The sequence below is a fragment of the Diceros bicornis genome, chromosome 23 (assembly GCF_020826845.1).
Source record: "Diceros bicornis minor isolate mBicDic1 chromosome 23, mDicBic1.mat.cur, whole genome shotgun sequence".
NCBI classification, from domain to species: domain Eukaryota; kingdom Metazoa; phylum Chordata; class Mammalia; order Perissodactyla; family Rhinocerotidae; genus Diceros; species Diceros bicornis.
Window position 1 is genome coordinate 49,365,717 of NC_080762.1, and position 16,772 is coordinate 49,382,488.

General features: G+C 36.3%; 1 protein-coding gene across 8 annotated transcripts in view; it reads left to right on the forward strand.

The window, feature by feature from the left end:
- The window catches only part of IBTK (inhibitor of Bruton tyrosine kinase), a 129,757-nt gene that overhangs the window by 96,138 nt on the left and 16,847 nt on the right, over positions 1-16,772 (forward strand). For 7 of the 8 annotated variants that reach the window (XM_058566709.1, XM_058566711.1, XM_058566715.1 and 4 more), the window contains 3 exons: positions 1,400-1,471; positions 1,862-1,994; positions 4,309-5,581. In XM_058566709.1, the coding sequence (XP_058422692.1) occupies positions 1,400-1,471; positions 1,862-1,994; positions 4,309-4,440 (337 nt within the window). In that variant the 3' untranslated portion in view covers positions 4,441-5,581. Of the gene's footprint in view, positions 1-1,399; positions 1,472-1,861; positions 1,995-4,308; positions 5,582-16,772 lie in introns of those variants that run through there. The other variant, XM_058566713.1, reaches the window with a different exon arrangement.

Here is a 16,772-nt window from a genome sequence, read left to right on the forward strand (position 1 = left end):
TGACAGAGGCAGTTTTCTGCCCTGTTTCTGCCACTCACTCAATTTGTGAATCAGGCAAATTATATAATGTTCCTTGAGTCTTAGTTTCCTAATCAGTATAATGGAAATAATGTGTTTTCTTCACAGAGTATTGCAAAGATTAAATGAGATAATATATATGAAAATACTCTCAGTAAATTTGTTTGCCCACATATCAGATCTAAACATTTTAGCTTTCAGTGCATTTTGTACTCTGGCCCTCCTGTTTCATTTTAACTTTATTTGCCTTTTAATCTCTTCCATAATTCTGTTTACGGACGAGAACAGTCTGCCTTGACTTAAGCCACCAAAATCTTTTGCCATTCCATGTATTTGTACAACCAAAACCCATCTCAATGCCACTCTCCTCAGCTTTAATGTCATTTTTTCAGTGACTCAAACAGCATATATCCTCCTTCATATTATGTTAATTTCTCCTGTGAATCCATAGTACTTTGTATATATTCGTATAGATATCAATTATAGTACTCTTACATTGTTTTATCACTACTTAAATACATTTTTAAATCTCTCCTACCAGAGTTTTTTGAGAGGATGGAACTGAGTTTAATCAGCCTGATTTTCAGCACCAGAGTGCTGACACATATCCAATAAATATGCAGTCTCTATAGTACCTTAGTTAATTTTTCTCCTTATAGGAATGTGTCCAACCTCCCTCATCCTACACCCTTTTATTGTCTTCTCCATGAGGCCCTCTCAGATGACCAAATCTTTTTGATTTTTATAGTCCTTATAGTCACTAGACCTCAGTTTGTTAGACATTGTCTTAAATTCTTTTCTGTTGCATTATATGTCATTTTATATGTTGTTTCCATGTCTAGTTTGTGAGTTCTTAGAAGATAGAGATCACGTTTTTATATTTCTGCCCTATCTATAAATCCTAGCTTTTCGAAGTATTCACTATATTTTAGTCATTCATAAAATTTAGACTATATATTAGTTGCTCACAAAATTTGGCTGCTAATTATGTTTTTTATATATTTTGAAACTTAATACTAATTTGTCACTTTTATTCATAAAATATTATTAATGTAAGACATTCTGCACAAAGTTGTCTGTATTTTTGTATATTTGATTATAATCATGTATATTTGATTATAATAAATGGCTATATGAATATTATTAGAAAAAATAGATCATTTCTTGCAAGATCTTCCCCTATCGTATTTTATACACAAGATTTTATAACTACCTATAGATTTTTTAATTTACTTACAATTTTAAAGGTAAGTCCGACTGCCCACATTAATTTGTCTCCTGAATCAGGGACTTAAAATTCTTTTTCTGTATTTCTATTAATGAACAATTTTACTAATGTTACTAGAAGCTTTATTCTCCAATTTTGGCATTTGTGTTTCAGATGCTCCACTCATGGTACCCCAGGACCAGAAGGCAACCATATTTCAGATGTACCACTTCTGGACAATCCCAAGTAAGATTAATTGATTAGCTTTGAGGCCTCCAAAGCTGGGCTGTTGCTTAGCACTGAAAGAGAATATTAAGAAATTGGGAATAGTATGATATTGAATAGGATGTATTATCTGAATACTCTCTGTTCTACAGTTTGAGTTACCTTTCTATTGCTTCCGCTCCATCCCACTTTTGGTGTTTTTCCTACAACACTGATCCAAATAAAATATTAGTTCTCCTTTTTTTTGTTTCTCACCACGTCATTCTGTAAGTGGAATGCAAAAGCTTCCAGGTTCCCTTATGTTGTAGGTCACTGGGGAAAAATGTAACACTGTTAAAAGAGTATTTCAGGGGAGATTTTGTGTGCAAAAATTTGAGGAGATAAATGACAATTCATTATTTGTCATTTCAGTCCCTGGCTGTCTTCTTCATTGACTGCTCCTTCCCTGGTAGCCCCAGTCACTTTCGCATCTATTGTAGAGGAAGAACTACAACAGGAAGCAGCTCTTATCAGAAGCCGGGAAAAACCCTTGGCTTTGATTCAGGTAAATAACATGCCTTAGGTCTTAAGAAAATTACGTTTGTTTGCGTAGGTGCATGGTTTGCGTAGGTGCATATATTTATCACGTTAAAATGTAAATGCAGTGTAAAAGTAACCTGAGGCATTCAGCAATTGAAGTCTTGAAGGTATTCAGGATAATTAATTTAGAATTAATAAATTGTGATAAAGCTAATGTTTTTAGCACTGGTGATGCTTTGGACTGTTAGTTTTTAAAAGTGACCATTAGAGCCAAAGCAATCTTGAGAAAGAACTACAAAACTGGAGGCATCACGCTTTCTCATTTCAAACTATATTACAAAGCTATAGTAATCAAAACAGTATGGTATGGGCATAAAACAGACACATAGACCAATGGAACAGAATAGAGAGCCCAGAAATAAACCTACACATATATGGTCAATTAATTTACAATGAAGGAGCCAAGAATATACAATGGGGAAAGGAGAGTCTCTTCAATAAATGGTGCTGGGAAAATTGGACAGCCACATACAAAAGAATGAAATTGGACCACTATCTTATACCATAAAAATTAACTCAAAATGGATTAAAGACTTGAATGTAAGACCTGAAACCATAAAAATTCTAGAAGAAAACATAGGTGGTAAGCTCCTTGACATAGGTCTTGGTGATGATTTTTTGAATCTAGTACCGAAAGCAACAAAAGCAAAAATAAACAAGTGGGACTACATCAAACTAAAAAGCTCTGCAAAGCAAAGGAAACAATCAACAAAATGAAAAGACAACCTACTGAATGGGAGAATATACTTGCAAATCATATATCTGATAAAATATATGCAAATCATATGTATCCAAAATATATAAAGAATTCATACAACTCAATAACAAAAAAACCAAACAGTTCGATTAAAAAACAGACAGAAGATCTGAATAGACATTTTTCCAAAGAGACATACAGATAGCCAACAGGTACATGAAAAGATGCTCTACATCATTAATCATCAGGGAAATGCAAATTAAAACCACAGTGACACCTCATATCTGTTAGAATGGCTATCAAAAAGACAAGAAATAACAAGTGTGGGTGAGGATGTGGAGCCAAGGTAACCCTTGTGCACTGTTGGTGGGAATGTAAATTAGTACGGCCACTGTGGAAGAGTTTGGAGGTTCCTCAAAAAACTAAAAATAGAAATACCATATAATCCAGCAATTCCACTTCTGGGTATTTATCCAAAGAAAATGAAAACACTAACTTGAAAAGATATATGTACCCCCATGTTCATTACAGCAGTATTTATAATAACCAAGATATGGAAACAACCTGTGTCCATTGATGGATGAAAGGATTAAAAAATTGTGTTTTTTATATATATACATACACACACATACTATGGAATATTATTCAGCCATTAAAAACGAATGAAATTTTGCCATTTGTGACAACATGGATAGAGCTTGAGGGCATTAAGCTAAGTGACATAAGTCAGACAGAGAGAGATCACATACCGTATGATCTCTCATGTGGAATGTAAAATTAAATAAGTAAATTAAAAAAAAAAAAACTGATAGATATAGAGAACAGATTGGTGATTGCCAGAGGTGGGGTGTAGGGGGTGGGAGAAATGGGTGAAGTGGTTTTTTTTTTAGTTTAAATAAATTGAATAGAAACAAAACAAATAAAACAAGTAAATGGATCTTTCAAGATGCCTGACTAACACTCATTGAGGAACCGGGTATGTCCTAGTGGTATTGATTGAGAGAGAAACTTTATTTTAAAGCAAGGGAAAAAAAAATAAAAGTGACTGGTAGAGAACTTGCCATTATCTAGAACTACCCCTGGCTTCTGTATCAGTAAGAGTTCTTAGGTTGTGAGCAACAGACACCAACTCTGGCTAACTTAAAGAAAAAAGAATTTATTTGAGGGATACTAAGATTTCACAGACTTAGCTGCAAGACCAGAGAGCCAGGCTTGGAAACAGATAAGACCCATAGTTGCCCTAGAAAGCTTAGAAGCTAGAGTGAGAAGAGTTATACTAGTATACAGAATGCATCTCACACAGTGAAGCTATAGGAATGAATGGATTCCAACAACTATTTTCAGTTTCTTTTTCCTTCTGCTCAGGATTAAAATTCAAGGGAAGGTGGGTATCTGATTATTTTAGCTTAGACCTCAAGCCTTCTCCTTGCCAAGGAGATAGCATGATACCTAATTTAATTCTGCTGTATTCATAGAAAGTGGTAGTTTTACCAAAGGAAATTGGAAAGCTAATATAATCCTGCTTAGTTTATAACTAAAAGAGTAAAACAAGTCTTCTTTTTTTTTTCCTCCCTCTTTTCAGATTGAGGAGCGTGCGATACAAGATTTATTGGTTTTCTATGAGGCATTTGGAAACCCTGATGAGTTTGTCCTTGTTGAAAGGACACCGCAGGGACCACTGGCAGTACCCATGTGGAATAAGCATGGATGCTAGTTTGCTGTGGAGTTGAGATGCATTTTTCATAAGTCGTGATTATTATAAAGAAAAGCTGTGGAAAAGAGTTCCTACAAATTTGGTAACAGATCACTCTAGATAGAATAAGAAAGGATCTAATTTCTTTGCTGCAGTTTAAGCATATGTTTGTGTGATTAAAAAGAAATTCCTCAGAATTGTGATTTTAGTAACTTTTTATGTAAAAATGTGTGAGAGGAAAAACTTATTAGGTTAAGTTTAAGTAGAGTTATTTCATCTGAGTAGTCTTAAAAAGAAATCATGCATGATTGAAGTCTAAAATTTGAGTGATGCATTAAAAATAACTTTCCATTTGAGATAAATAATTTAGAAGATTTTGCCAAATATGTGTTGTCACTCTTCCTTTTTAATATGACATTGATGAGCTTAAAGTAGGAGCATTATCCATTACTTCTTATCCATTAATGGCCCAAATTTTGTGTTTCCTTCAATAGTTATGTCTCCATTCTTGTATCTTTTTTCGTCATGCTATGAATGTTCTAGGTCTGTTTAAAGCTTGAACTGCCATATTAATTCAGTTTGGACAGCACATTCTCCACTTTGCATTAAACTGTGGAGTACAGTGGAAAGGAAATGTGAACACCATTCTGAACAGCTTAGTCCAAGATAATATAAGATTTGGAGTCATTGTGGGTTGTTTTCAGGTGGGGAGGGAGACCTTATAAAAGCCTGATTGTGAGAGAATCAGTATCTCAAAGTGTTAAAATTTTCTAAAATAAATGCTTAATGATACATGCAATAATGGAATAGTTTGGAAGAAGGTTGGTTTATAGTTACCTTTACAATATTGTATAATCAGAAATTCTCTGAGCCTGGGTTATCTGAATAGACATAAACATTGTTTTTTTTCTTTACAGTATGCTGTTTGGTTTGTTTTGAGTGGGTAGATTTTTTAAAAATAAATGTTAAATCTGTGCTCCAGTACCTAGACAAATTGAGGAGGTTAATGTTCTAGTTTCTGGGATGTAAGGAACATACAGGCAATTCACTGCTATAATTCAGTTGATGGAAATGTGGCTGAAACTAACTCAATACTTGATGTTTAGCTCTACTGAAAAGGAGCAAACTTGTAAGCAAATGTGCAATAAAAAAATAATCTTGATCCATTTCACTGCTAATGTGTGTTTGATATCTTGTACTATATTGACATCTATTGTCGGAGGCATTACTAATTATTCCTCCTGATATTATATACTATAGCCAGTATTTGTTTAAGTTGATGCCATTTCCATTCTTTGCTTAAAAAGGGGCAGTTTTCCTAAAATGCACCTGTGAAAAGTTTTATATTATGTGTTTGAGTACATTGAGAAGAAATTAATTTTATAATGTTTTATTGATGTTGCAGTAAAGAGGCCTTCTGAATTAGTTGATTTATTTCATTTGAAGCTTTGATTCTTCCACGTATATTGGCATCTTTAATATTGAAAGATGCTGTGAAAGTGATGATTTTCATGGTGTACCCCATGCTGCCTGGGAAGCACCCTAAAGGTCCTTTGTTGGATGGGATGTGAAAAAGGGAAAGGGGTGACTGAGTCTGTGGGGTTTTAGGTCTTTATAAGCCTCAATTAGAGCAGTTGCACTTTATGGCCTGTTTTATATAGTGAGATATTATATAAAATTTCATTTGGGATAAAAGACTTCTTTCACTAGTAAGATGAAAGATAAGCACTGTTATAAAGTATAATTCATAAATGATTCCATGAAGATAGCAACCTGATATACTGCTACCAAAAAAAGCCCAGGAAATTGATGGGTTTTTTTCCCTAACAATAACATTATTCTGCCTGCAATAATTACTTCATCTTTAATTCTGTGACTTCCAGAAATACTTATAGAATTGAAGAAAATCTAGTAATGGGCAATTTAAAGGATCAGTGAGATGGTGAGGTTTTTAAGATTGACGAAGAGGTGGAGAGAAGTCAAGATGGTGGCATAGGCAGACTCTGAACTCACCTCCTCCCGTGGACACAGCCAATTTACAACTACTCGTAGAAAAATTACCCCTGAGAGAGAACTGAAAACTGGATAAGAGGAACTCCTGCAACAAACCACAATCCTAATTGAGGTGGAATAGGCAGAAATTCCCTTCTGGAGAGAAACAAATGCCACCTTCACAAGCTGCAGCACTTCATGGCCGCCCGGGAGCAACCCAAAGGTACGCAGCCTTCCCTGGAGGAGGGGGTACCTGAGCTGTAGAACGCCCCCACTATAGGCATTTTTTGGACCCAGCACAATTGAGACGAGTGTCACAATATATGACTTTGCTTGCTACTGCAACATTGGGGAGTACCCCCAGAAAAGCTGGTTCACAAAGAAATTAAAACCAGCTCTTGAAGGGCCCACGCACAAACTCACCCATTTCAGAAAGCAACCTAAAATCACAAGAAAGGTGCACAGTCCTTTGGTGAAAAGAGACTCACCTGATAGGCTCTGAGTGCATCTCAGTGAGAGGTGAGACCTCTCTAGGGACTGGGATGTTTGCAGCCATTATTGTGGCCTGGTGTGGGCATGCTGACACAGATGCTGGCAGATGCCATTGGCGTTCCCCCTGTGGCCTCCTAGCCCAGGGTCTGCCCCACCCACTAAAGCACCAATTTAATCCAGCTCAGCCACGACAGGCAGCCCACCCTAGGGACCTAGGGACTGGCCCCACCCAACAACAAGCCCTCGGGCAATTTGTGGGCCTGCTAAGTGAGCTGCCTGGATTCTCTGCAGCCTGGCGAGTGGGTCCACCTCTGTGGGGCAGGGCGTGCGCAAGGAGCGGGTGGCGAGTGTGGGGCGGTGGTGGAGTATGTGGGGCTCCTGCCATGGAGATACTTGGTCTGCTTCAGGAGGTCAGGACACGCACATGGGGTAGGAGCGTGTTGACTGTGTATGTGGACCTGTGGGTGGTAGGGCTTGTCAGCTGCAGAAGACTTGTGCTTCTCAAAGACCCACATAGGGGGTTGTCCCCACCTTCCAAAGCCTGAAACAATTGGGTGCTCCCGTGCCTGAGGCCAGCCCCACCCAGCTGCAATCCTCAGAGAGCTGACAAGAGACCTAAAGGCTGGAGGCTTATACCAATTGTAAGCCCCTGAGCCTAACAACCAGCCATGCTGGGGGCATACTCACTTAATAGAAAAACTGCAAAAGGAATGTGGTATTAGAACTTGCAGCCAACTGTGCTGGGGCTCCCCACACCTGATAAAGAGACTGAAGGGCCCACAACAACTACAAGCAGCTGAGCATTACAACAGCTGGCCAAGGGCATAGTTCAGCCTCCCTGGACACCTACGGGAAGAGCAACCATGCCACAACAGAAGGACACACGTGGCCCACATAGGGGTCACTCCTGGAACATTCAGAACTGAGGAAAGCACATTGCGGGCCTCATAAGGCATCACTTATATAAGGTCACCTCTTCAAAAACAGGAGACGTATCTTACCTACCTAATACATAGACACAAGCACAGGGAAAGAGACAAAATGAGGAGGCAAAGGAATTCGTTCCAAGTAAGGGAACAGGACAAAACCCCAGAAAAGTACCTAAGTGAAACAGAAATGAGCAATCTACCTGACAGAGTTCAAAGAGTATTAAGGATGCTCACTGATTTTGGGAGAAGAATGGATGAACTCAGTGAGAACGTCAACAAAGAAATGGAAGATATAAAAAAGAACCAATCAGAAATGAAGAATACAACACTGGAAATAAAAAATTCACTAGAGGGACTCGAAACCAGAGTAGAGGATACAGGCAAATGGATCGGCAAGCTGGACGAAAGACTAGAAGAAATCACCCAAACTGAACAGATAAAAAAGAATTAAAAAGAGTGAGGATAGGGGGGAGGGAGGAGGGTGAAGGGGATAATTTGGTACATGTGTGTGGTGATGGGTTGTAATTGGTATTTTGGTGGTGAACATGATGTAGTCCATGCAGAAATAGAAGTACAATGATGTACACCTGAAATTTTTACAATGTTATAAACCAATAAAAAAAAAAAGAGTGAGGACAGTCTAAGGGACCTCTGGGACAATATCAAGCGCACTAACGTCTGCGTTATAGGGGTCCCAGAAGGAGAAGAGTGAGACAAAGGGGCAGAGAATCTATTTGAAGAAATAATAGCTGAAAACTTCCCTAGCCTAAGGAAGGAAACAGACATCCAGGTACAGGAAGCACAGAGAGCACCAAACAAGATAAACGCAAAGAGGCCCACACTAAGACACATCATAATTAAAATGTCCAGAATTAAAGGTAAAGAGAGACTCCTAAAAGCCGCAAGAGAAAGACAAGTTACCTACAAAGGAAACCCCGTAAGGCTATCAGCTGACTTCTCAGCAGAAACCTTACAAGCTAGAAGAGAGTGGTATGATATATTTAAAGTGCTAAAAGGAAAAAACCTACAGCCAAGAATACTCTACCCAGCAAGGTTATCATTCAAAGTGGAAGGAGTGATAAAAAGTTTCCCAAAGAAGCAAAAATTAAAGGAGTTTGTCACCAAGACACTAGTACTACAAGAAATGCTGAAGGGACTGATTTAAGGGCAAAAGAGAAGACCACAAATAGGAGAAATTATCTATTTCCATGATAAGAGGGTAGTGGATACAAATGCACAAAAAACAGATGAGATATGATATCAAAAACATAAAATGTGGGAGGAGGGGACTTAAAGAGCAGAACTTTCAGATAGAGGTCAAACTAAAGAGACCATCAACTTAATAGAGATTGCTATATACCTAGGTTACTGTATATAAACACCATGGTAATCACAAACCAGAAACCTGTAATAAATACACAAAAAACTAAGAGAAAGGAACTCAAACATAATACTAAAGAAAGCCATCAAACTACAAGAGAAGAGAGCAAGAGAAGAAGAAAGGAACAGAGAAGAACTACTAAAACACCAAGGAAAAGACGTTAAAAAATGGCAGTAAGTACATACTTATCAATAGCTACTTTAAATGTCAATGGACTAAATGCTCTAATTAAAAGGCATAGGGTAGCTGATTGGATTAAAAAAAAAAAGACCCATATATATGCTGCATACAAGACACAATTCAGAGCTAAAGACACTCACAAACCGACAGTGAAGGGACGGAAAAAGATACTCCATGCAAATGGCAATGAAAAGAAAGCTGGGGTAGCAGTACTCATATCAGACAAAATAGACTTTAAAACAAAAACTGTACTGAGACAAAGAAGGGCACTACATAATGATCAAGGGAACAATACAACAAGAGGATATAACACTTGTAAATATCTATGCACCCAATGTAGGAGCACCGAAATATATAAAGCAATTATTAACAGACATAAAAAGAGAAATAGATGGTAACACAATAATAGTAGATGACCTGAACAGTCCACTCACACCAACAGATAGATCATCCAAACAGAAGATCAATAAGAAAACATTGGCCTTAAATGACACACTAGAACAGATGGACCTAGTAGATATATACAGAACATTACATCCCAAAACCGAAGAATATACGTTCTTTTCAAATGCACGTGGAACATTCTCCAGGATTGATCACATATTAGACCACAAAACAAGTCTCCATAAATTTAAAAAGATGGAAATAATACCAAGCATCTTTTCTCACCACAACAGTATGAAACTGAAAGTCAACTATAGGAAGAAAAACAGAAAAGCCACAAATATCTGTGGAGATTAAATGAAATGCTACTGAACAACGATTGGGTCAATGAAGAAATCAAAGGAGAAATCAAAAAATTCCTGGAGGCAAATGAAAATGAAAATGTGACATGCCAGAATTTATGGGATACAGCAAAAGTTCTAAGAGGAAAGTTTATAGCAATGCAGGCCTATCTCAACAAGCAAGAAAAATCTCAAATAAACAGTCTAACAATGCACCTAAAGGAACTGGAAAAAGAAGAACAAAGCACCAAATCAGTAGCAGAAGGGAAATAATAAAAATCAGAGCAGAAATAAATGAAGTAGAGACTAAAAAATCAGTAGAACAAATTAATAAAACCAAGAGCTCGTTCTTTGAAGAGAGAAAATTGACAAACCTTTAGCTAGACTCACCAAGAAACAGAGAAGGCTCAAATAAGTAAATCAGACATGAAAGGAGAAATTACAATGGACACCTCAGAAATACAAAAGATTATAAGAGAATACTGTGAAAAGCTATATACCAGCAAATTGGACAATCTAGAAGAGATTGATAAATTCCTCGAATCATACACCCTTCCAAAACTGGATCAAGAAGAAATAGAGAATTCGAATAGACTAATCACCAGTAAGGAGATCCAAACAGTAATCAAAAACCTCCCCAAAATAAAAGTCCAGGACCTGATCACCTCCCTGGTTAATTCTACCAAACATTCAAAGAAGACTTAATATCTATCCTTCTCAAACTCTTCCAAAAATTGAAGGGGGGGGATGCTCCTTAACTCATTCTATGAAGCTGACATTACCCTGATACCAAAACCAGACAAGAACAACACAAAAAAAGAAAATTACAGGCCAGTATCACTGATAAACATCAATGCAAAAATCCTTAACAAAATACAAGCAAATTGCATACAACAATACATTAAAAAGATTATACACCATGATCAGGTGGGATTTATTCCAGGGATGCAGGGATGGCTCAACATTCGCAAGTCAATCAATGTGATACACCACATTAATAAAATGAAGAATAAAAATCACATGATCATCTCAATAGATGCAGAGAAAGCATGTGACAAGACACAGCATCCATTTATGATAAAAAAAAAAACTCTGAATAAAATGGGTATAGAAGGAACGTACCTCAGCATAATAAAGGCCATATATGACAACCCACAGCTAATATCCTCAATGGTGAAAAACTGAAAGCTATCCCTTTAAGAACAGGAACCAGACAAGGATGCCCCCTCTCACCACTCCTATTTAACCTAGTATTGGAAGTCCTAGCCAGAGCAATCAGGCAAGAAAAAGAAATAAAAGAGATCCAAACTGGAAAAGAAGAAGTGAAACTGTCACTATTTGCAGATGACATGATTTTATATATAGAAAACCCTAAAGAATCCACCAAAAAACTCTTAGTAGTAATAAACAAATACAGTAAAGTTGCAGGATACAAAGTCAACATTCAAAAATCAGTTGTATTTCTATACACTAACCACAAAGTAGCAGAAAGAGAAATTAAGAATATAGTCCCATTTACAATTGCAACAAAAAGAATAAAATACCTAGGAATAAACTTAACCAAAGAGGCGAAAGAGCTGTACACGGAAAACTATAAAACATTGCTGAAAGAAATTGAGGAAGACACAAGGAAATGGAAAGATATTCTGTGCTCTTGGATTGGAAGAATTAATGTAGTTAAGATGTCGCTACTTCCTAAAGCAATCTATAGATTCAATGCAACCCCTATCAAAGTTCCAACAACATTTTTCACAGAAATAGAACAAAGAATCCTAAAATTTATATGGAGCAACAAAAGACTCTGAATAGCTAAAGGAATCCTGAGAAAAAAGAACAAAGCTGGAGTTATCACACTGCCTGATTTCAAAATATACTACAAAGCTATAGTAACTCAAAGCAGCATTGTATTGCACAAAAACAGACACTCAGATCAGTGGAATAGAATTGAAAGCCCAGAAATAAACCCACACATCTATGGACAGCTAATCTTCGACAAAGGAGCCAAGAACATACAGTGGAGAAAGGAAAGTCTCTTCGACAAATGGTTTTGGGAAAACTGGACAGCCACATGCAGAAAAATGAAAGTAGACCATTACCTTACACCATACACAAAAATTAACTCCAAATGGATTAAAGACTTGAATGTAAGACCTGAAACCATGAAACTTCTAGAAGAAAACATAGGCAGTACGCTCTTTGACATGAGTCTTAGCAACATATTTTCAAGCACCATGTCTGACCGGGCAAAAGAAACAATAGAAAAAATAAACAAATAGGACTACCTCAAACTAAAAACCTTCTGCACAGCAAAGGAAATCATCAACAAAACGAAAAGACATCTTAACAATTGGGAGAAGATATTTGCAAACCATACATCTGATAAGGGCTTAATCTCCAAAATATATAAAGAACTCATGCATCTCAACAACAAAAAATCTAACAACCGAATTAAAAAATGGGCAAAAGACCTGAACAGACATTTCTGTAACGAAGATATACAGATGGCCAACAGGCATATATAGAGAGATGTTCAACATCATAACTATCAAGGAAATGCAAATCAAAACTACAGTGAGATATCACCTCACACCCGTCAGAATGGCTGTAATTACCAAGACAGGAAACAACAAGTGTTGGAGAGGATGTGGGGAGAAGGGAACTCTCATACATTGCTGGTGGGAGGGCAAACTGATGCAGCCATTATGGAAAACAGTATGGAGATTCCTCAAGAAACTAAGGATGGAAGTACCGTACAATCCAGCTATTCCACTGCTGGGTATTTATCCAAAGAACGTGAAAATGCTGATGTGTAAAGATACGTGCACCCCTGTGTTCATTGCAGCATTATTCACAATAGCCAGGACTTGGAAGCAACCTAGGTGCCCATCAAGGGATTAATGGATAAAGAAGATGTGGTATATATACACAATGGAATACTACTCAGCCTTAAGAAATGATGAAATCCTGCCATTTGTGACATGGATGGACATTGAGGGTATTATGTAAAGTGAAATAAGTCAGAGGGAAAAGGTCAAATACCATATGATCTCACTCATTAAGTAGTAGATAATAACAACAACAAACACATAGCGACAGAGATTGGATTGGTGGTTACCAGAGGGAGGAGGGTCAAAGGGGTAATTAGGCATATGTGTGTGGCGATAGATTGTAATTAGTATTGGGTTGGTTAACATGAGAACATGATGTAATCCATGCAGAAATAGAAGTATAATGATGTACACCTGAAATTTATACAATGTTATTTACCAATGTTACAGCAATAAACAAAACAAAACAAAAAAAAAGATTGACTAAAACAATTGTAGCACTCTTTATCCTGTGAAGGTGATGATTAGATGAGGAATTGGGGCGGGGGGGGGGGTTGGAGATGTCAGAGCAGAACATGCTTAAAATTGGAAAATCTAGAAGTCTACCAGTCAGGCAAAATCAAATTTGTTGACAAAATACTAGGATTAAGGACTTCTCTTAAAGTTCTAAAGAGGTGGCTTTTAAAATAAATTTAAGAAAATCTTACTTTATATAAGAACAACAACAGATACTCTCAGTTGAGAAAGGTATTGCTAGTTAATATCTGGGTTGGTTCTGTAACTCTTTTGGAGACTGGAGTATATGTATTTCTTCATGATAAGGGGGTTGATAGCTATTTCATAAAATTTTAGATCTGAAGAAGCCTTATAGATTAACCTTGCATATCCTCTTCATTTTATAAATTGAAGAAAGTGTACTCCAGAGAAAGTGACTAATGAGAATGAAGTTTTCTATGTTTTCAGTATGGTTCCCCTACACCTACACCAGACTGCCTCTTAGAAATTGCTAATTGTCTGTAGTAATTTAGCCAAGACTAAGAAAATATAAAAAAGCAGTTAGTAAAAATAAATGTAACCAGAAGCTTCCAGAATTGGCAGTATAAGAGATGTTTTCAGAAGAAACTACAACATCCTTCCACCAATGAACTGGGGACAGGTGATTGAAGATATTCATGGTAATGTTTATGTATATCTTTTTTGCTTGAGGTGATGCTCAATTATGTAAGATACCAAAACAATCTGGTCTTTCCTACACACATGACCATCAAACTATAAGCCGTTATATATTTCATTTTCTTGTCTACTTGGCTGCTTTGCTGGAATTTCTTTTGTGTCAAAACTGAATTCCTGCCACCTCCAAACTCTCCGATCTTTTTTATTTCCTTATTTCTTAATCTGTCATTCTCCCAAGTCATTCAGGTTGAACTTTTGGATTCTTCTTTGTCTCCTTCCCCATTTTGCCCCTACATTTATTGGTTGTCCAACTCCTATCAATTCTGTGTCTGTAATATCTTTTATTTAATCTTTTCTGTTTCATTCTTATTGCTACTACTGTTTTATAGCCTTCTTTCCAAAAATTCTCAAACTTTTTGGTCTCAGGACCCATTTATACTAATAAAAATTACTGAGGACCCCAAAAGAGCTTTTCATGTTTAACGTATTCAAAATTAGAACAAACTTTAAAAATTTAATTCATTTAAAAATGGTAAACCATCACATGCTAACACAAATAACATTTTTAATGAAAATGTAACCAAACAATTTTACAAAACAATTAGTAAGAAGGGGATTGTTTTGTATTTTTATATATAAAGATATATAACTCAGTCTTTCAGCTTTAGGTCTTTACTGTCTTGTTTAACAGAGGATTCCTAGATTCTCTTATCTGCTTCTGCATTCAGTCTGTTGCAATATCACATGTCATAGAGTGTATGGAAACTTGAAAGATTGAGATTGAAAAAGACAAAAAACATGTTATGAAAATGGTTTGGCTCTCACTAACTCCTGAAAGATTGAGATACCTTTGGTGGGGAACAAACATTTAAAGGAGAATTAATACCCATCCTTCTCAAACTCTTCCAAACAGCTCATTTTATGAGGCCAGCATTACCCTGACATCAAAACCAGACAAGGAATCTGTATAAAAAGAAAACTACAGGCCAATATCCATGGTGAATATAGATACAAAAATCCTCAACAAAATATAGCAAACAAAATTTAACAATACATTAAAAAGATCATACACCATGATCAAGTGGGATTTATTCCAGGGATGCAGGGATGGTTCAACATCTGCAAATCAATCAGTGTGATACACCACATTAACAAAATGAAGAATAAAAATTACATGATCATCTCAATAGATGTAGAGAAAGCATTTGATAAGACCCAACATCCATTTATGATAAAAACTCTCAATAAAATGGGTACAGAAGGAAAGTACCTCAACATAATAAAAGCCATTTATGACAAACCCACAGCCAACATCATACTCAATGGAGAATGAAAGCCATTCCTCTGTGAACAGGAACAAGACAAAGATGCCCACTTTTGCCACTCTTATTCAGCATAGTACTGGAAGTTTTAGCCAAAACAATTTTGGTAAGAAAAAGAAATAAAAGGGATCCAAATTGGAAAGGAAGAAGTTAAACTCTCAGTATTTGTGGATGACATGATACTAATATAGAAAACCTTAAAGAATCCACCAAAAAACTACTAGAAATAATCAACAAATACAGTAAAGTTGCAGGATACAAGATCAACATACAAAAATCAATTGTATTTCTATATACTAATAATGAACTATCAGAATGTGAAGTCAAGAATACAGTCCCATTTACATTCTCAACAAAAAGAATAAAATACCTAGGAATAAATTTAAGAAAAGAGCTGAAAGACCTTTACACTGAAAACTATAAAACATTATTGAAAGAAATTGAAGAAGACATAAAGAAATGGAAAGATATTTTGTGGTCATGGAGGGTAAGAATTAACACAGTTAAAATGTCCATATTATCTAAAGCAATCTATAGATTCAGTGCAATCCCAATCAGTGTCCCAATGATATTGTTCATGGAAAAAGAACAGAGAATCCTAAAATTTATGTGGAATAACAAAAGACCCCAAGTAGCCAAAACAATCCCGAGAAGAAAGAACAAAGTTGGAGGTATCACCCTCCCTGAATTCAAAGTATACTACAAAACTATAGTAATCAAAACAGCGTGGTACTGGAAGAAAAACAGACACAAAGATCAATGGAACAGAATTGAGAGCCCAGAAATAAAACCACACATCTATGGGCAGCTTATCTTTGACAAAGGAGCCAAAAACATACAATGGAGAAAGGAAAGTCTCTTGAGTAAATGGTGTTAGGAAAACTAATGGTGTTAGGACAGCCACATGCAATTAAATAAGACCGTTATCTTACACCATACACCATACTGAAAATGAATTAAAGACTTGAATGTAAGACCTGAAATCATAAAACCCTTAGAAGAAAATATAGGCAGTACACTCTTTGACAACGGTCTTAGCAGTATCTTTTCAAATACCATGTCTACTCAAGCAAGGGAAATAAAAGAAAAAATAAACAAATGGGACTACATCAGATTAAAAAGCTTCTGCAAGGCAAATGAAACCATCAACAAAATGAAAAGACAACTCACCAAATGGGAGAAAATATTTGCAAATCATATATCCGACAAGGGGTTAAATTCCAAAATATATAAAGAACTCATATAAGTAAACAACAGAAAAACAAACAATCTGATCAAAAAACAGGCAGAAGATATGAACAGACATTTTTCCCAAGTAGATATACAGATGG